Consider the following 21,439-nt stretch of genomic DNA (forward strand, 5'->3'; position numbering starts at 1 on the left):
AAAGTACTTAGTGGTTTTCTCCAATAACAGAAAAATATAAAGCCTAAGCCTTTTAAAAGGTCCTTGCCATGAAAGCATCAGGCAAAATTCACTTTTTCATTTAAAAAAAAAAATCTAGGAAAAAGTAGTGTTACTCCTTTTTAAAGTAAACAGGAGAAGAGAACAGAAGTGAGTTAGGATATTGCCCTAGTCTCTGCTAACTGGAGAAAAGATGCACAAATTATTTCAAGATTCAATGTGGGATTGCAAGAGAAGATTCAGGTGTACTGTCAGACCTGTACAAGTTGCCCATGGCCAGCCTGAGCAAGCCAGAATCAAATGACACCAGCAAAACTCTTAAGACTAAGCCAAGAGCAGGACAGCAGCAGATGGGATAAGGACGCTCCAAAGTGTTTCCACACAGTTGCGTAAATATTTCAGGTTAGAAGAGGGTGCTGCAGGTCAGGCTGAGGTTGAATTGGCAGAGTTGTGCTAGACACAGTTACCTAGTGTATTGATAGGCACTTTGAAGAGACCATTATAAAAATCTCAGTTTTTTCCTGAAGCTTGGCATTCACCCACAAGTGTTCCCTTTCTAAATTTCAAACAGAAATACTAGGTGCCCTCTTAGACACCCCTACATTAAAGATACGGAGCAACTTTCACTCTAGAGAGGATTTCACAGGGATGTTGAGTTGGCCTTTCATGGGTGTCACTTAAAATGTAAGTCCTTTGCAGTCTAGTCCAACTTCTGTCAGAGCACAGGATGATTAAGAAACAACTCTTGATTTCTTCCTCACGATACTCTGGCTGCTGATAGTATCACTGTATTTGCTTAGAGAACTCTCTGCTATTACTTAAAACTTTTCTTTATAATGATAAAAATTAGTTCTTGTTTTGCTGTGAGAGGGACTTCAAAACAAGTAAAAGAAACTACAGCTTGCCTGCCACAAGAGTGAGCAATCAGAAAATCTTTATGCCAAGAATTTATAGGCAGGTGAATTTATTTATTTATGTATTTTGACATTCCTTCTTTCTTCTTCCTGTCACTTGGGAGAAACTAGCACAATTAAGTTTACCATTTTCCCTTAGCAGAATGCAGCTTAGTAAAAAAAGGAGAATGAAAGTGAGAAGTAGAACCTAACCCTGCCTAACTCACAAGCTGTAACAAAGGGGTCAAGTGTTACTCTGGCACAATTTTGAGTGGTTAAACTTCATAGGTGATGGATCTTTTTTAGAATCCCTTCTCACTCCAGTGATTGCTTTCCATTTTCTTCTACTGACTCTTTTGCCCACTTCCTAATAGGTTATATACTTATGATCCTGTTTCTAAGTGCTTTCATTTTAAGTTCGTTAATCCAGAGTCAGATGAGACCAACATTTACATCCGGTGGCTTTTTACTAGCTTAAGCAAAGTGGGTTTGACTGTTCAAAATCAGTTGACAGCGGTTCAGGATATCTCCAAGATGCATTGGCATTGGCTTGGAATCTGCCCTGTGGCCATCAGTCTCAGTCCCTCTAGAGGGATGAGCAAGGGAGAGTGAATTACCTACATCTCCAGTGGTCCTTCTGACTCAGCACTGAGTCATTTGATGGGATGCCATACAGGAAGCTTACACTGTCATTCCCTGCACTTCTTTTATGGGTAAGCAAAGAGTGCCAATCTTTGGGATTGTCACACCAGCAATTGCTCACTCCCAGAGTGAGTGCAGCCCCACCCATCCCTAAATGGATCACATAGGTCAGCAATTTTCCTGGGAGCTGAATTCCCTTTCAAAGCTTTCCCTTCAAGAAAAGGGTGTTGGTCACTCAGAATGAAGAGCCAGGCTGATGAGTGAATCTGTCTGTTCCTGCAGGAAACGGTACACCGTATGTGCTCAACTTACAGTCATCAGATGTGCCAAGGAATGAATGTGATGAGAACTTTATTCTGTTCAGGTTCATTCGTGGCAGTGAAACTGCTTGGAGCTGAGTTTGAATTGTTTTATGGTAAACAGCAACTTCGGCCATGAGGGGATTCTTAAGTATTGAAAGAGAAAGATCTTGCAAGAAAGTGAACACTAGTGTGTATCCATATGTGTTTTTTCCTCTTGCTGCTTTTTAAAGAGTTCCTTGGTCCCTACCTTCTCTTCACTGTGTCCTGGTTCAGGATCACCATGGTTTGGGAGCAGACAGATAGGTCTGCTTCTGTTTGGAGCTTGTCAGAGCCAAATAATATTCGCAGAGAGCTTGGTGGAAAGCACAGCAAGGCATTCCTTTCTGCTTTCAAGAGAGCTGCTCCCCTCAGCCAAGGCAATTTAAATAAGTAGGACAAACAATACAATATTCTGGTCTGTATTTACAGGCCAAGAATGAGCACAGTGTATTTGAATGTACACTGATGGGGGTGGATGGTCTGTAGAAGATAGGATGCTGAGTAAAACTGGGGGATTGGTTTTCTTTCTATTGTGGCAAAGAAATGAGACTTTAAGAAAAGACAGCCACAGAGGTAGGTACACTTGTAAATTAATTCTTCTTTGATCTTCACATCATTTGGGCTATCCCACATTAGCTGGCCACATTGTATTTAAAGCTGTTTGGATTTAAACAAGAACAATATATAGTTCTGGAGTTTCATGTCCTCCAGGTGTTTCATTGTGAGTACCTTAAATAGCTCTACGAATGCATTTTTCTTGTCTGGGACCACAAGTGTGTGAAATAAGTGTTGTGGAGCCATGTAGTTTCTGCCTAAAATTTCAGGTTTTCCTGTAGACTTTAGCCCATTGAGTAGTCAAAAGGGTTGGTGCTATGTCACTGCCTGGCACTACATTTTCTCAGGACTAGAGCTTTTCCAGTTCAGGCCTTTTCCCTGGGTAAGTGCTGATCCTTTTCCTGATGCCTGCCTGAGTTCGAGGGCAGCGGGAGCCCCTGGGTCTTCACCTCAACAGGGTCTTCAGCAAGTATCACTGCCTTGACAAGAGAGCAAGAGAATCGTTAAAGAGGATCAGAGCAAATGGAGTGAACAAACAGGCAGCCACAAATAGGCAGCTACTTGTTTCAGTTGTTGACGTGTACCCAGCAGTTTCCTTCTCTTATCATCCAAGGCTTTCAACAAACAGCACTGAAATTTGATCTTTGTTTTTCAGATAAAAACCTGTTAGTCCCTGTGCTCTGGTGGTATTTTCCTCTTTGTCAGTAATTTCCCAAGTCAAAATTCATGGCCTTAGCTAAGCTGAAAGTTTGCACTGGTTACATCAAGCGTTTCATTTTGTGAGAGGATTGTTAGTACGTAAAGACACTGACCTAGAGTGGTGATTTATCTCCCCCCTACTGTTAAGGATCACAGCTGGGGAAGTATGCTCATCCAAAAATGATGCTAGAAGTCCTCCTGCTGAAGAAATATAAATGCTTATATGGGACAACCCATCAGTAGACAACACAGACTAAACAAAACAAGGTGAAAATATCCTTATGAAGATGTTACATGCTCTTAAAATCAAGGCAGGGATAAAATTTAGCTAGTGTTTCACAAAGAGCTTCCTACCAATGAGTTTTTTTAGATAACCCAGTCCATATTTCAGACTAAGATATTCTCTACCTTGACACAAGCCTCTACCATCTAAAACTTACTACCCGATATTTTCCCTTTTTATCTCTGCCCTCTACCTTACAGTGCTCATCATGGTACAATAACAGGAACCACATGTAGAGACATGAATGGCAGGAGATAAATTTCAAAGCATTTGCACAGAAACACATTTAGTACAGCTGAATCAGATCTTACTTTCTTCATGTGTGTTCCAGTCAGCTTCTCAAAATGGGATTTCTCTTAACATGTTTCCCCAGGAACTACCATTACATGGTGGTGGAGGGAGATTGTTTTCATGGTACTGATTTCATTCTGCGTGGTGATAACTATCTGCATTTATGAGGTGTTTTTCTGGGCATCTGTAGGTCACACAAATAAAATATTTCCAAACTGACAGCAGTACCCAGTAAGCCCAGCTAGCAGTTTGACAGTTAGATCCTACACCTTGATCACAATATAGACAATCTGTATTTATTTTTTTTTCTCCACAGATAGTTTTGTCCAGAGACCTTCAAGACCATCGACAGAAACAGTCCACCACAACCCCCCAACCATTGAACTGTTGCATCGTTCTAGATCACCCATCACCAACAACCACCGTCCATCACCAGATCCTGATCAGCGGCCACTGAAGTCCCCTATGGACAACACGATCCGTCGCCTCTCCCCAGCTGACAGGGTGCCAGGGACAAGGCATCAGCAAGAGAACAACCACCAAGAGCCCTATCCTCTCTCAGTGTCCCCGATAGAAAACAACCACTGCCCTCCTCCTTCTGAGGTGCTCCAGAAGCCCTCCAGCCCTCGCCAGGAGAACACCAGGGTCATCCAGCTGATGCCCAGCCCTATCATGCATCCTTTGATACTGAACCCCAGGCACTCCGATTTCAAACCACCAAGGTTGTCTGAGGATGGGCTGCACAGGGAGGTAAAGCCAATCAACCTGTCCCACCGAGAAGAGTTAGCTTATATGAACCACATCATGGTGTCTGTATCCCCTCCTGAGGACCATGCAATGCCAATTGGAAGAATAGCAGGTGAGTGACATTCTCTAGGGTACGCCAGAGTTGACACTTCATTCATAACTAACCATGCTGTGTATTAATAGCTTCACATTTCCTTTTGCTAGTCTGTGACCTCAAGACTTTACTGGCATTCTGCAGGTTTCACCACATCTGTGGCTCAGACAGTTAAATATGATTAAACCAGTTTCATGGCAGGTAAGCAAAGGTGCAGAGTGACTTGCTCGTGACCACAGAATGCGTAATTGGTATTGAAACATCTGTGACCTGACACTTACTGCCTCTCTACCCACTAGCAATCCATTTGTTTCCCAAGATACCTATCTCCAAAGCCTTGTCCTGCAAAGAGGTAATTTTCCAAGAGTTGCATTCACATTAGTGTCCAGTCCTATGGAAAGGAAAAAACCCTCTGTCAGTGGCCTTTGAGATAATGCAGTGTCAAGCCTGCTATTATGGAGATGGTAGGACTAATGAAGTACCACCTCAGAGCGCTACTTCATAGGCTTTCCTGTGCTGCTTACACTAGGATTGTCCCTTTTTACCGAAACAAGGTTGCCTTTGTCCCACGCAAACCACAGGCATTGTCTCACTTTTGTTATCGTAAATAACTGACATCACAACAGCTGAATCAGGAAGTTGAGGTTACAGAAGATGTTTTTTGTACTTGAAAGGGAACTGTAAATAGATAGGGAGAGGGAGAAGGGGAATCCAACCACTTCAGAAATATGCTGAATGCCCCAGTAACCAATTTCTTTTGAGAGATGTAAATAAGCACCACACCCAAAAACATTCCATGCATTTATGTCAGCGGCAAGCTAACGTGATACCCAGCTCCTGTGGCGTATTACACATGTCCACAGAGGTACATTGTAAAACACCTTGTTCTTTTTTGTCCTTACATGCCTTAAATTCGTTACAGATGTGGTGCTGCCTCAGCATTAATGAGGAATTTTTTCTATTTTCTTAAGATTTACCACTTTAAATTCAAAAGGTACATGTCTCACCATCTAGTCAAACATCAAGCACAACAAGGGCCATGATCCTTTCACGTAATAGAGAAATGGGTTACAGAAGTTAATCTTTTGATGTTTTTGCCTGGCTGACATTTGTCTCCTTTTGATTTTTATTACCCACACTATTCTCAGCAAGGTAAGAAATACACTTAATTACAGCAGAGAAGATACCCTACTGGTTGCATCACTGGAGATTTCTTTTCCATAAAGTACTATTTGAAGATCAGGGGAGTTGTTAATTTTTATTTTTCAGAAGGAAATGTTCTCTAAGAATGAAGCCTAGACTGAAAAGAATATAAGAAAAAATATAGGGAGTGCGTGGTGGTGTATTTTTTTAATTTAAACCCAGGAGTTTTCTTTGGTTTCTGCACGTTGTGCACTGGATCCAGTGACACCAGCCCTGTAACTAGTACTCCCGTGTCCTTTCCATCCCTATGTTGTTTGGAGGGCAACAGAGCCCAAGCCCATGGATATTTGGGCCTAACACAGTTGCTTGGCAAGTATGTGTAGCAATTTAAAGTGTTACACACAGGCTATATTTGCATGCTTAGCTGCTTTCACTTGCAGTCTCACGGCTTTGCTTAGAGCCACGAGCATGGGTGGCATGTCTTAAAGAGCTGGTGAAGTATTTCATGCCAAAAAGACCTGAGGTGTACTCAAGCATTCAGTTCAGATGGTAGTTGCTAACATTTTAGATTTCCACTGATAAATTTGCCAGTGTACTTCCATCAGTACCCCATGTCCTTTAATTGTAACGCCAACAAGCCTCACTTGCTCTACAGGCACAAGCTAGTGCTATTCTGGTTGGGTTGTAATGGCTCCTGAACTGTAGCTGGACCCTATAAATGGCTCACAGCCACTCTCACCATAAAGGTGAGAAAACCCAGATTACTACCAAAAATATAGACAGCCCATGTTTCAGACCTGAAGTCAACTGCATCGGTGCTATTGCATTCAATGGCAGCATACATAGGCCCCCTAGAAAGAAAGTACATACCTTTCTACCTGTGTTCCCCTATCTCACAGCCTTCAATTTAGAGCTTTTGCCATTAAGTGATTTCAAAAGCATTTCTTCTTTATGTCAGCATAAATCTATTTTCCACCTGAGTGTCCTTATCTTCACTGGCACTGCTGTAGTTAACACGGAGGCTTTTGACCAACCATGGCTTGCCACTTTGATTTGAGAGAGACCATGAAAATTATAACACTTGGCTCTTAAACTGCAAATATACATCAATATAGATGTATTGTTAAAAAGAGCTTTTTAAAAATCACTGGCATTATTTCCATTTTATGGATAAGGAAGACTGATGGCTTGGGTAATGAAAAGATTTACCAATAGTCCAGTGCCAGAGCTAAGTACTTATCTGTTTACACTGGTGGGAAGAGAGCCTTGACTTTCTACTGGCTTAACCGTTTGCATGCAGGTGATTTTCAGGGGAGATAGCCCTGAGGAGCAGCTACCAGGGAAGCCCCGTGGGCTGCTGACTAAAACATTGGGCTGAGCTCCAAAACATGTTCTATTCCCAGCTCAGATATTTTAAATTGTAAAAGGAATTCTTCCTGAACTTAAGATACCTCACAGCCTCATAAACCTGTTTACTTGTAGATAGAGTCTGTTTTTAAATGCAGTATGCAATTACTTGGTGCTGAGAAAGAAAACAATGTTTTCGCTTGCTGCTATCCACAATACTCTGTTTTCACGAGGTCGATCAATAGAGCTCTGGACTTCCTGTCAGACAACATAATGACCTCTACCCACCAGCTGACTAATCTTTCCTACCTTTTTATGTAATATCGTTTCTCAAAATACTAATTTTACTGGTAAAGCACTTTCCCTTTTACAGCAAAGAATTTCAAGCTGAAGGTCTTATTCTCTTCCTCTAAGGCCATTTTACACTTTTCTAGCAAAGCAAGAGGCATAAAGTATCTTTATGTTACTCATTAAGGTCCCATATATTATTCATCAATGGCTAGAGTTGATTTTAAAAATTATGTTTAGCTATCTTCTCAACACAATATGCAGGAGTCTTTTCTGTAAATGTGTCAGAACTAGAGGTCATTGTGTTGGGATGATTCAAAGGCAGACTTGCATTCCCTGTAAATACAGCAGGCAAGGGTTAAGCTAACTAACTCAGGCATCAATAGTCATCTAGCTACGACAGCACTTAAAAATATTAAAAATACCTCAGAAGGGGAGTTCAGCAGAGCAGTGTAATGGACAATTTTCCTCACTGGAACTGCTAATTCAAAGCAGCAACAGTGTTTGTTGGTAGTCAGCTCCTAACTTGGACTCTAGTAAGCAGGTAGCCTATCTGGCTTATGTTTAGTTCTGAATCTTTTAAATAGTCCATCTTGGTCCCCCCCAGATAGTCTGCAAGGTTTTCACTCAGTGGGGAAAAAAATAGAGTTTTCTTTTTTTTTTTTCTATTTTTTTTCTTTTTTTTTAACATAGTTGCAGTTTCAATCAAGAGAGGCGCCTGAAATCAGCTTTTCTGCAGAATGGAAATTCCACTCTCCATACACCTCTGACTTGGAGGGTTTTGTTACCAAACTTTTTAGGATTTTGATATCTCATAAAAGGTACTTCCCCAAGGCACAAGGAGAGGCAGGGATTATTGTGTTGGCAGGCGTTCGTAGCGCGCCGTGACTGAGGCATGCACTGCAGCCCTGGTGGAACCACAGCCACCAGAAAGCCTCCGGGCAGCCATCCTGAAGTTCTGCCCCCATGACTTTCCTTGGGAGCTCTGCTGCCGACTTCAACCAGGGCAGGTTTTCACCACAAAACTTGATTTAGGTGTCAAAAATGTCCTTTCTTTCAGATACCCATGTCCACCTCAGCTTGTTAGCATGCAGGAAAATGGGAACTGACATATTAGATCTCACCAGAAACCTGTCAGTGGCTTAAAGGAGGACACAGGAATCCCTGCAAGAGGCAGTTATGGGATTATCTGACTATAACAGGGTTGGTTTTGTCCTAACTTTTACCACATAGAGCTTGGCTTAGAAACATCCTAATTAATGTAATGACATGCTGATAATTACCTCACTTTTGATTTGGTCACTTAAAACTCACTAATACAATTCTGGATGTTTCGTGTGAGGGGAAATAACATTGCTGAGCAGGTTCCTGGGATTTCCAGCTCCCAGTGTCTTTTTCTATACTAGCTCTCTGGGACTGAAAGGCTTGTTCACTAATCCACAGCAGATGCTGGCACTGAAACTTTGGGGTACAAATATGACTACCCCTTTACTCGAGCATTGCCCAGTATAGATACTAACCAAACGACTGCGTGGGTGTGAAAGGCAGAGTGCCATAGAGCAGCAGTAGGTGCAGCTGGACTCACCCTAAGGGCTCCCTGTCCTGTTGGAGTGGGGACCCAATAAAACCCATTAAGCTCCGGGTTCACTCTGTGCGTGTCTAAGGCAGACCTATCCCACTCACACGAGCAGCTTAGAAGGATGAGCATTGCTATTCCTCCGCAGAGCCCCACCCTGCCTATTGCTTTTGATTCTGCTCTGCATTCGATGGGGCAGAAATCTAAAGGCAGGTGAGTATTGTGCCTGTTGTTGTCTATTGGTATGCAGCTCTTATCAGCTGGGTTACCTTAGCAACTGGGCTGTATCTGACTTTATGAGCTGCCAGGTTTGTTTCTTCCCCTTCAGGAGTCTGAGGAAAAGCCAGATAATGTTTAAACTGTTCAGAGGCACATTGTCTACCAGTGTATTGGTTTGGCCCATAAAACTATTGACTGCTGTTGGAATGAGGACAGGCAAGATTCTTAACCTGCCAAAGTCATGAAAGAGATCTACCTCCAGCTTTTCTTCTGACTTGCCTCAGCCCCTTGGTGTGCCACACATCCAGAGAGTACAGGGGCGTAGCATGAACCCTGCAGATTTGTAGCAAGACACATATAAGCGACTTCTCAATAAAAACAGTCTGACAGCTGAAACTGAAAATGCAGTCCCCTGTTAAGAGTGCATCAGCTATGAATGACTCACTAAAATCTACAAAACAGCACTTACGATGGGCGTAGACTATGTGCTAGCTCTGAGCATGGGGAGGTCTTCCACCCCAAAGCTGCTCTGTAAGGATAGTAGTTTGGTTGTTTTGTGTGGGGAGAGAGGTTGGAGGGGGAACACGATCAGGGATTCTCCTCCCCCTTTGTTTGAAAAACTTAATCACTTCTCATAAACTTGCGTGGGAGGGAGGCAACAGGAGGGGTTAGTTGAGTGAATCTTTCACAAACATAGTGCTTAAAGAAACCTGCTGATCAACTAATACTTATTTTTTTACTTTGGAGTTGAGCTGGAAAGCTTCTTTTAAAGGAGGATAAGAAAAACAAACTCAGCTGATCGAGTTATTAGATTCATAACACTAGACATTTAGAGCTTAAACATCACAAGTCACCACACTTCAAAACATGGCACCTTGGTCATCGGTGTCTCCTCAATTTATCTACTAGGACCAGAACCCCAGTGCCTGCATTTTCTCCAGATGTGTCGACGTGACATTTACGATTGTGTCAAGTTGTAGGATGATCTTTTTTTTTTAAACTGATATACCAGCAAAATCCTTTGTGCAAATGCAGTTACGCCACATTAGTTTATTTTCCTTTCTGTACAAAACAGCTGTACAGGCACAGTTACTATGCAATGGTGTACGCTGGGTGGTAGGGAGGGAGTGTGGGAAAGGAGGCAAAGAACAGTTATGCCTGTATAGTAAAGGGTGTAAAAACCAAAAACTAAGCACAACTTAGGAGTTAAAAGTTTTGCAGCAGCTGATACCGTTAGCCCTCACAGAAGGGAGGCAGCTTCCTGTTCCATTTAATTTTTAGTGTTTGCAGTACAGTAGTATCTATAGGCTCTATTGTGCTATAGTCCCTGCCCCAAAGAGTTTAATGTCCAAACAGACAAGGTAAATATAAAGAAAGAAAGGGCACACAAAGGTGAAAGGTGTTTTCTAGAGTTGTTGGTTAGAGGTTGGAAAGAGAGCGCTATACTGCATAGAAAATAAAGTCACGCAGTACAGTGTATCAGTAGACACCATCTGACCAGTCCCCCACTCAGAATTGTTACATTTACTTCCAGATTCTAGTGATTAGTAACACCTTTTATTGTGCTATAATGCCTCACATTTACAGGTTCCAATTTAAAATTGGAACAACCAATACCCTGCACTACTGGTCAGCCTGGTATTTCCCTGTTTTTTTCTTCACTAGATGTCTCATCATGACAGCAACCTCAGCTAGCCATAAACTCGAGAGGCTGGGTACATAACTTACACCAAGCTATCTGCTGCTGCTTTTGTCTGTTACAGCATTTAAAGCTAGTTGTAATGTTTCTGTGATACAGCCGCTTCTGTGTTGATGTTGCAGTCACATCCTCCAAGCAAAAGCGGAACCTGCCCAACTGTGCCCATATACTACTGGGACAATAACTCGGATTCTTGAAGCGAAATCAGTCTGGTCTTTTTGGTTTTTGTTTATGAATTGTCTACACATGTAAGACAGTGAACATAACGGGTGTTAGTAGTAAAGACTTGAACCTAATTCCCTCATATAGTCATTTGGTGGTTGGTAAGTGACTTTATTCCAGAATGACAATGCTGCTTTGTAAGTAGAAACCTTCTTCTACAAGAAAGTCACTTATGTGGACAGGCATGTCCACACAGACCTGCTGTGGCACTTGATATCAAGAGAGCCTATGCGCCAGTCAGGTTCCCTGTGTGCACCAGCACTCAAGCTTACTATCCATGCAGTGATGTGCATAGCTGTTTCATTCATTACTATTCCCCCTTCCAAAGTTGCATCACAGGCTTCACTTTGGTGAATTTTTATCTAATCTGAAAACGATTGCTGTATCCTCCTTTGCAGAGGATGAGTGCTGACAAACCAGGCTGTAGAGGCTTAACTTTTGTCATATGCTTCCTTAGAGTTATTCTGTTTTTTTAAGACAGCCCATATCATTGCTAATACCATAGCAGCCTACCTGTATACATGCCTGAGGCTCCCAAGGCTATCTTCACCACTGTCATGAGGCATGACCCCAGCAGGGTTTGACAGTATAGTACTGACTGGTGGGCTTTTGTGAAGCACAAACTGCGGGCAACTGTGACAACAGCCTCAGCAGCTGAACAGTGCAAGTTACAGCCTGGCAAACTACAGAAAACCAAAACAGTGGTTCACTTTAGCGTACTAAGTTGTAAGTGGTGGGGGTTCAGTGCCTGCTTTCCAGGCAGCTGACCCTCCTCCCCATAGGGCAGCATCTCATACAGACAGATTGGAGCCTTGAAAGAACCAGAGAACCTTGGTGTAGGCATCCCTGTCACTCCCATTTGGATATGACAATAATAATGTCACTGGCCTTGTTTAATCACTCACCCTTGTAGTCATGTACACTTTTACATTTGCGGTATATGCCACATCTATTTCAAGCCCCTTGTGGAAAGCCAGACTACTATAAAGAGACTGAAGCATGGATGAGAGTCAAGCTCATAGAAGTTCATATTCATAGGCGAAGTTTTCATTATAACCTTGAGAGTCATCTTAACATGGCATTAACAATTAATTTCAGCATGAAAGCATGCCTTCCCTGCCAATTTAACTAATGACACTCAAGCAATAGCTGAATGGCAATAGCCTGGATAGGTGGTTGCAGATTTTCTGTGAATCATCTTGCTTTACAGCTGCCTCCATTCTTACTGCACAGTTACAGGAGCAGAAGTGGCAGTCAGAGCTGGTTCTGGGCCACTCAGAAGCCAGGACTGACCAAGCCATAGGAAAGCTCAGTCATTTACATTCCATCCTTGTCATTACTGTACTGCAGCATCTACATGCCATGGCTAGACAAATGCAATTAAGTGGGTTCAGAGTACCCTCAGCCTCCATTGGGGTCAGCAGGATGTTAAACACGTTTTTAAGAAACTAGACTTTTAACGAAAACATGCCCCTTATTTTCCTGTTGTCGTGGTTTAACCGCAGCCAGCAACTAAACACCACGCAGCCGCTCACTCACTCCCCCCCACCACCCAGTGGGATGGGGGAGAAAATCAGGAAAAGAAGCAAAACCCGTGGGTTGAGATAAGAACAGTTTAATAGAACAGAAAAGAAGAAACTAATAATGATAACGATAACACTAATAAAATGACAACAGTAATAATGAAAGGATTGGAATGTACAAATGATGCGCAGTGCAATTGCTCACCACCCGCCGACTGACACCCAGCTAGTCCCCAAGCGGCAATTCCCCCGCCCCCAATTCCCAGTTCCTATACTAAATGGGACGTCCCATGGTATGGAATACACCGTTGGCCAGTTTGGGTCAGGTGCCCTGGCTGTGTCCTGTGCCAACTTCTTGTGCCCCTCCAGCTTTCTCGCTGGCTGGGCATGAGAAGCTGAAAAATCCTTGACTTTAGTCTAAACACTACTTAGCAACAACTGAAAACATCAGTGTTATCAACATTCTTCGCATACTGAACTCAAAACATTGCACTGTACCAGCTACCAGGAAGACAGTTAACTCTATCCCAGCTGAAACCAGGACACCTGTATATTGCACACTTTCTTCAGGCTAGAGTTGCATCAGTAATTCAAGGTTTTTTCTACAAAGCAAACTTGTATCACTTTGAGCCCTTTTAGTTAAACCAGGAAAATATGCTGCAGTGTTGACAGTGTTGACACTATACTTCACTCTCTTCAGAGACAGGCCTATTTAAGTCTGGTTTTAATACTACTCAGTTAGAAGTGGCATACAAAGGTTTACATCAGTTTATGTTACTTCAAATGCACACCTTTAAACTGGTAAGACTTCTGATATAAAGAAGGTCTCGGCAATATACTGTTTTCCATCTCTGTTGAGGGAAGGGAAGGAAGAGGATTAGAGTTTGGCTATGTCTACATGTGGAGGTTTAACCCCAAGAAGGGGAGGTCACATTTCAGTTTTCTGCAAGGGGCCTATCAGAAGTGGCAAGTTTAGAGCTTATGAAGAAGTCCCTTCAGGAGGAGCTTCCTTAGAACAATACCAGGAGCCAGGTCCTCCAGCCACACTCAAACCTCTGAGAGAGCTTTGGGCTTTCTGATGGAGCACAGAAGTGAGGTTCTTGGGCAGCAGTCTCCTACAAACAACAATTTTTTCTGCTGTTGAAAAAAACCAAAACGGCTCAGATACTTCAGAAGACTAAACCTGAGGGTAAACTGAGCTTGTGACAGAAGATACTGGGGATTCTCACATTGTGAGGTCAAAAATTACTACTCTTGTTGGGAATGACTTTACTGTAGTTAAACCATGCCTGCTTTTGCTGACTTCTCTAAAGTAGAATTCAGAAGATAAAGCTTTGTCCTTAGTTCTTAAATTCTCCTCATTAAAGTGGTTAGCCAGTTTTCTGATGTCAGAATGGTTGTGAGGTGTTTTTAGAATGTGCATGTGAACAGAGGTTCAATTTCTTACCCTTTTCCTAGTCATTGCCCTTCATGAGCAATAAAGGTGAGGAAAAGCCACAGGAGGATCAGAGGCAGGTTTATTTAGCAAGATAAATGGAAGAGTGCTCTCTACCATTGTGGTAGAGCAGGAAAAGAACAACACTTGATGCTAATACTGGAAGTACCTGTCTATTTGGTAGAGATGGGGGGATGGAACGGGAGAACAGGGCAGGGGAAAAAAACCTACATTTTTTAATACTTCAGCTTTAAGACTTTAGCTTGCAAATTCTTCATCTATCAAGCCGTTTCTGGCCCATCCATTACATATTCTTTGTGATTTGAGTGCTCTTTTCTACAACCACATGAGGGATATGAACTTTTTGGATTCTCCTTCTCATTACAAGTTTTTATTGCCAAAGACAGAGCTTGGCCTCATCTTCCTGTGTTACTTTTACAACCTCACAGCACAACTGTTTGCAGGATGACAGTCCCAGGTTTCTGCTCTCCTTCTGCCTGATCTCCCACTCAGGATTTGGGTACAAGACAGAAGCAACATATAACTGTTGTGTTGTGCGATCTGGCAACCTCTTTCCTCAGCCCCAGCTTGAGTTTACTGAGCTGAACAAACAGTTGTCTGTCAAGAGGTTTCTCCACATAGAAACATTGGCTTTACTGTACCAGCTTACCATACTGCTTCCAACAGCAGCCAACATTCACGAATGAGTGAGAACTCTTTTCCCTCAATAACCTGGACATGGATTACCACATAGGGATGAGCAGGACTGCTCCATCTCTGGATCAATGCTCCCCTAGTCCTCAGAGCCATTTAACCCCTTAATCATGAGACTTGGTTACTTTTTTCTTGTAGTTTTGTCTGCTAAGATGAGTGTGTCATGGAATTAGACATATACTGAGGCTGGATTGTGTCCCAACACCGCAGTAATCCTACTGTAGCATGTCTGTCTTAGTGTGCTGTCTGTTGTTTTCCCAATATTTTTTTGCCATGGAATGGGCTTTCAGCAAGAATACAGGAGCTGATTTGCTGGATGTCCTCTCTCTCCTTTGCACCAGCTTTATTTTATCTCCTTCTCCATTTGTGTGATGAGAGCAAGTTAGCCAAGCAGTTCTCACCATTCTCCTGAAACAAGTAACAGTATCAGCCAGCTTGGTGAGCTTTATGTACCAGTTAGCCCAAAGGTCCATTTGGCTTGTCCAGAAAGCTGTGCCTATTGCACAGCACAGGATGTGGTTAAAATGCAATTAAAGTTATCTCCACACCAGGCCTAAACCAAGTCAGGACTCAGGAGTTCTCCCCCAGTCTTTGTTATTTTCTGTACAAGTGAACAGCCATTAACCTTCGTGATTTCTTGGTTATGGCTACAGTTTAAACAAATCCAGGTGCCCCAAAGTTGTGTTGTCTTCTCAGAGACTTACTGACCTTCTTTGGCAAGGGTGATGACCACAGACTGTAGGCTGAAGGTCCGTGGGAGCTTCTGGGCCTCTCCTTCTTTCTTTCTCTGTCCTCACCTGCTCTGCCAGTGTAGTCTTGCCACCTTCTTTGTGCTGGCTTTGCCATTTGCTAGATCTTCCTGCAAGCAGATTTGGCTCTCAAATAGCAGAAAGCCAGGTGGTGTTTTTTGCAGGGTTTGTTTTCTTCTGTTTAAGTGATTTAAGTCAGCTCACAGAGAAACCTAACAATAGAGCCAGCACAAGGTAAGCAGCAGGAGAAAGGGAGGATAAAATGGAAGGGAGATCAGGACCTTCTCACAGCAGCAGCTATGGCCAGCTGAATTTTACCAGTTCATCATTTTGATACCGTGAGCATCACCATGTTAGCTATCCTAACCACACTTCAGGTGTGCTAATGGAAAACAGAGTAGCAGAGAACTTCTAGAGAAGTTCTGTTCATTAGTCTCAGTTGTGAACAGCCATTGTTTGCTTCACGGTGAACAAATGCAGCTGAAGCACAAATCACCTTGTAAAATAAAGGGGCCCGAGCTTGGGAGAACTCTTCAGCTGGTAGAAATCACAGAACCATTTAAGTCAAATGATATCATGCTGGAGAAATTTTAGGCTAACCTACTCAGCAAGGGGTAAGGCCTCAGCTGATGTCAGAGGGAGTATGACAACGTTACTTTGGCATGATCTCTTCCTCTGTGAAGCCATATTAGTTTCCAAGTCAGTCATCAGCCAGACCGAATGCATTTTATATAATAATCTTCAGTGCAAGATGTGGGTGGGTCTTGCAAAACATTTCTGTGGTTAAGAGAGGATTTTGGTAGTTGATACATGAAGAGGGCCAGCTCTGCTTCTGCGTCCTGGACCTCACTTAAACAACAGGGGTCTCAGATGCAGTGTGTGTTTTAGGAAATATTGCAGTGCAGGGGAATGTTATATTCTGAACAAAAAAGGTCTTTAGCATATGTATGCCTATACTGTCAACAGCATTATTTAGTCTAAGGGAGCTCAGATGTAAGACCTCTCACTACTGCAACATCAAGACTACCAGTCTTGTGTCTACCTTGGCCAAATGATACTAGAGAAGTCATTCATAATGGCTGACAAGTGTCAAAATACTAAAAACCTAAGGTCCATAATGTTTGATTTATAGATCATTCTGAGATGCTATTTCAATTCTAAGGGATATATGTACTACTATCCTATAGCCATTAGGAAGTATTTATCTGCCAGTTTTCCTTTAGGTATATGTTCAGAAGGCTGTGCCTATAGACTTACAAGGACATTTGAAATGAAGAATCTATAATACATGCTTCTACTCACACAGCGTCTATTTGACTGTCACAAGGGATTCTTAATGACAATATTACTGCCTTCCCTTTTTTGTAACGTTACTGAGGCAGTGCTGTAAATGTGGGCAGTAAACGGAACTTTTCAGCCAGAGAAGAGAGATTGAGTTTTATAATGCCAAGGAGGAGTGGCGGAAGCTTGGGTGCTTCTGCTGCCTAAAAGAAGGGGTTACAACTAGAGCGAGGAGGCAAGTTTGCTGCTATCAGAGGGGTTTAAAGCCAGCAGTTGCTGTTTATGGAAGACATTTCTTCCTATGCCTCAAACCCCAGCCATTCTTGTCTCCTCTCCCCCACCCTCTCCAGGGCTGTGCAGCTACCTCTTTTCCTGTGCCTAGTGTCAACCTTGGCAGTCAAGCAGCAGCCAGGAGACTGGGTGGGCAGGCAACGTCGGGGCTGTACAATACATGGCTCTTATTAGCAGGTGTATAAAGCTGCTGCCTCTTGCACATGTAGGGCAGTGCTTATGGGGCACATTTTAAGAGCTAGCTAAGTACTCTACACCTTATCACTACCTTGTGCATAACTATAAAAATCCCTCTAGAAGCATTAACTGCAGGAAGAAAGTTGAAGCCATGCCTCTCCATTTGAAGATACAGTTTGCCCTAATTCCCAGCTAATTACATAGTTCAGTCTTTCCCAGTAGTAAGCTGAGAAAATAGTGGGATATAGAAATGCCAGCTTTCAGGAGCCCTACCACATTGCTGGAGCCATTCACCACCTTCCCACTTTGGCTAGGTTGTTTGACACCACATTGCCTTAAAGCCTCTCAGTCCCAGCTCTCTCCACAGCTAAATCCCTTTACCTGCAGATTGTACAAAGTTCAACCATCTGAGTTCACTTTAAAAAAAAAAAGTACATGTGTGTGTTAGGGGGAAATGTTTCCTTGTGCTACAGAGACATAGTTACTTTCTAAGTAAGCTTATTTTAGCCAAAAGGCAGGAAATTGCAGCATGCCCAAACAATTTAGGTACCAGCCCTGACTCAACTGCCTTATTGAATCTCCCACACTTTTAAACTTGCTTGGCCTCAGCAACATCCGTGTGCTTTCTTGCCCTTGCTCACTAGGCAACACACACCCTATGGAGAGTCCCCCCATGTGACTACTCCTTTGGAGGCCTTCTGACAGCCAAGGAAGTGATTTAGTCTTCAGGGAGTCATTCACACCATCCAGACTTCCCTCAAACAAGTGATTTACACTTACAAAACAACCGTCCACATACAAGTCCTTCTCTCTGTTTCTCCATCCTTCCTGAAAATACATGTAAGTTTTGACCTTCCTGGAGGATGCAACTTTCTGTGTTGTCTTCACCGGCCTTCTGTGGAGCTGCCTCTTTTCCCAGTGGAGAAGCTCCTAGCATTTTCTTGCATTGCCTCTTCTTGGGTTTTCACCAATTTCATAGGCTTGCAGTCTACTCCAAATGGGCTCTACTGTACTCCAAATTCATTACACTCGCTCAGAGTTATCAGGTAGTCTATGACACGTAGCCTCTATTGTCCTATTAAAGATGGTCTCTACTGGCCTAATAATGGTAGATTACTTAGTTGCTGCTCCTCTGTCAGTCAGGGAGACCCCTCCAGAACCTCATATTTTCTTACCACGCAATCTGTGGAGAAAGATACCCAGGGTGTAAATCATTTGTGGTTAAAAACAAAAAAACCCTGAGTGCCTATGCTCAAATTCCTAAAGGTGTCCCATGTGAAACTTGAAAGAAGGCAAACTGATTTAGGTACCCTGCAAACAGTCCTCATACATTTAACTAAATTGTCCTGCCAAGCATCAGGTGGTCCATGATAACTAACAGTGTGCACGCTCATAGCTCTCAGCAGAGGTGAGAAGAAATGCAGTGAGCCTAAATCTTTTCTACTGGTGTTTAAAGCTAATGCTTTTTATTTCCTATTTGCAGTGGCTTGAGATGTAGTTGCCACAGTTGCACTGATGCATGCCAGCTCATTAAATTACTGCAAATCAGTCATATATCTAGATTTGCTGATAGACAACTGTAGCTTTTGAAGACAACTTTTTAAGTGGTTGTAGGAGCCAAGCAGAATTTTCAAGAATTTTCAATTTTCTCGTTGAAGCAAACAGAGGTCTGAGATACTTGGGTGGTTGGGTTTTTTTGCAAATTCCACCAGCCTACTAAATACCTTTGCAAGTCTGAGCAGCTCAGTCAGTTTAGAATATGGGATGGGGCCCTTGATCACTTAGGACTTTTCTTGTGAAGATCTCAAGATGCAGATCTGAGTTCTTCTCATTTGAGGAATATTTATATTCAAGCTTAGCCTGAATCCATTCTAAAAATTAAGTGAACAACAAAAAACAAATCTGCACTTGAATCCTACCTCTTCTCAGAGTCTGAAGCTCTGTTGTTAGTCCAATAATTTGCCACCCAGACATCTTGGGCTGAATATTTTGTGCTTTCTTGTTTTTGTGAAGAAGTAGGGGGGGAGTAATGATAGCCAAAGGAAAATAACCAAAGCCATTATGTTCAACTAGAATTTACTTGCTAGCCACACTGAGGTGAACATGCAGGCCTGGCACAGTGCAATGCACATTGCATGTGCAGTTCCAGTCAGCTGTCAAGGAGCCATCAGCTCCTTGAAACTCTTCCAGGGGCCACTGTAGAGAGGATATTAGGGGTCTGCCGTCCCCATCAGTAAGATTTGTATTTATACATTTGGAAATTTTCTAGAACATAGTTACAGCAGTATACTACTGATTAAAAATAACATCGCATATTGCAAATAATGAGGTGAAAGTAAAGTTTAGGGTAAATCATATCTCTGCAGAACTGTGAATATTAGCTATAAGTTACTAGAATTGGAGGGTCTCTGCCCAGGGCTGCATGTTCAGGAACATGACAGAGCCTGACATTGACTTGCTTCTGCCGGAGTGCCATCCCTCCAGCTGACCCCAAGGAGGGCCACTGCTTCCAGGACTAGCAGTAATGGCACAAGCAAAACCAAATGACTGACAGTGGGATGCTGAATTCCTGCAGCACTCTCCCAATGGGGCCATACACCAACCAACCACCCCAGCAAACTTCCAGCACAGTCCGAAAGTGCTAGTTCAACAATAGACCCACATGTCCTTCCTCTCTTCTCTCAGGTTTCTAATAAATTCCTGCTTTGGCCAAAAAGTGTCTCTTTTTTCCTTGACAAATATCAGCTAAGTGAATGTTTTCTGATTTGAAACTGCTCCCATCAAGACAGACCTCTCTTGCAGATGAGGTGGGGCCGGCCTGAGCCCACCACAGCTGTTTAACCCAGTACTGCCCACTGATGGCCGTGGTGAATGACTCACTGCTGACCTAGGGAATCACATCACCTTTACAGTGATTTTAATGAAGGACTGGATGGAAAGAAAGCATGGAGATCTTTGGGAAAAGCTGCTCTAAAAAAGTGAATTCAGCATCAACTGTTGACCTAGACTGTGCAGGTTTTGTTGTTAAATTATCACAGATTACACAGGATAATGAAAAAAAAAAAAGGGTAGTTTTTGGAATGCAGCAGTATTACCAGCTCTGATCAACTGCTAAAATGTGCCCTGGGGAGTCAGAGCTAGAGGAATCGAAAGAAAAGGAAAATAAAAAAAAAAGACGGTTGAAGTTTTTGTTGGTTTGGGTTTTTTTAAATTAAGATTCTTGCATTAAAAAATCATTTTCTATACAGCCTTTCATTGAAAGAGTTCTGGAATGAATTGTACATGTGTCAAGGAACCACTTACGTGGGTCCTTACTACCCTATTATCTGAGCACCTCCCACATTATTAAAAGGCACAAACTAGTAGAGCAATATAATCTCCCTTCCCTTGTTCCTTATAAATGAAGTCTAGAAAGGAAGGTTTTTTTCTAGCATATGTGTGTCTAAGAGACTAAATGTGTGTGTGTGAAAAATTATTGATAGAAAGGTGATAGAAGAACTGGGGTTTGTGAATTTGTGAGAGGAAAGATGACAGAAATTAAAGTGGTAGCCTGAGACTTTCAATTTCACGCTTTTCTACAGACCTCCCACGTAGTCCAGGGGAAGTCACTTGTGCCCAGAGCCGCACAAGGGGTTAGCTGCAGCAGTGTTTGGCATCGTAGCATTTAATTGCAGCCAGCTACCTGCTTGGTATCCGCAGCCATGGGATAGGCGGCTGGGCTATGTATGCCACTTGGGGCAGGGGGACAGGGAAAGGAAGGCTTTTCTGCATCTGCGTGCCAAGAAGGGACGTGTCTAGGCTGGTCCTTGGCAAATGCATGTGAAGGAGAATTATTTTCTGTCCTGGTCCCAGCTGCAGGTACCTTATTCTGGGTGAGAGGGAGGAAGCTATCACTGAACAACATTTGCATCCATGAATGAAAAAAATGGAAACTGGTTTAATTTTTTAGATTAAAACCCAGAAAAATTTCAAATGGGAATGGGCATTTTCTCTATGAAAAATGTTAATGAAAATAAGGTTTTTCCAACCAAAAAATCTGACTGCCTGTTTCGTTTCACATTCCTCCTTTTGTAGATGTCACAGATTAGGTGACCATGGGGGTAGGTTTCAGCTAGAATGGACACCTGCAATTTTTGCCAGATGTCACCTCTTCAAAACGCACTGCTTTGTTCTCCGTAGGACTGGTAGGGAGAGTCTATATTGAGGGCACTG

At 42.7% G+C, this 21,439-nt stretch overlaps 1 protein-coding gene across 5 annotated transcripts in view; it reads left to right on the plus strand.

Annotated features, from left to right (window-relative positions):
• The window catches only part of ETV6 (ETS variant transcription factor 6), a 142,059-nt gene that overhangs the window by 110,236 nt on the left and 10,384 nt on the right, over window positions 1–21,439 (plus strand). For all 5 annotated transcript variants that reach the window (XM_052788934.1, XM_052788935.1, XM_052788937.1 and 2 more), the window contains one exon: window positions 4,039–4,581. In XM_052788934.1, the coding sequence (XP_052644894.1) occupies window positions 4,039–4,581 (543 nt within the window). The remainder of the gene's footprint in view (window positions 1–4,038; window positions 4,582–21,439) is intronic.

The sequence above is a fragment of the Harpia harpyja genome, chromosome 6 (assembly GCF_026419915.1).
Source record: "Harpia harpyja isolate bHarHar1 chromosome 6, bHarHar1 primary haplotype, whole genome shotgun sequence".
Taxonomy (NCBI): domain Eukaryota; kingdom Metazoa; phylum Chordata; class Aves; order Accipitriformes; family Accipitridae; genus Harpia; species Harpia harpyja.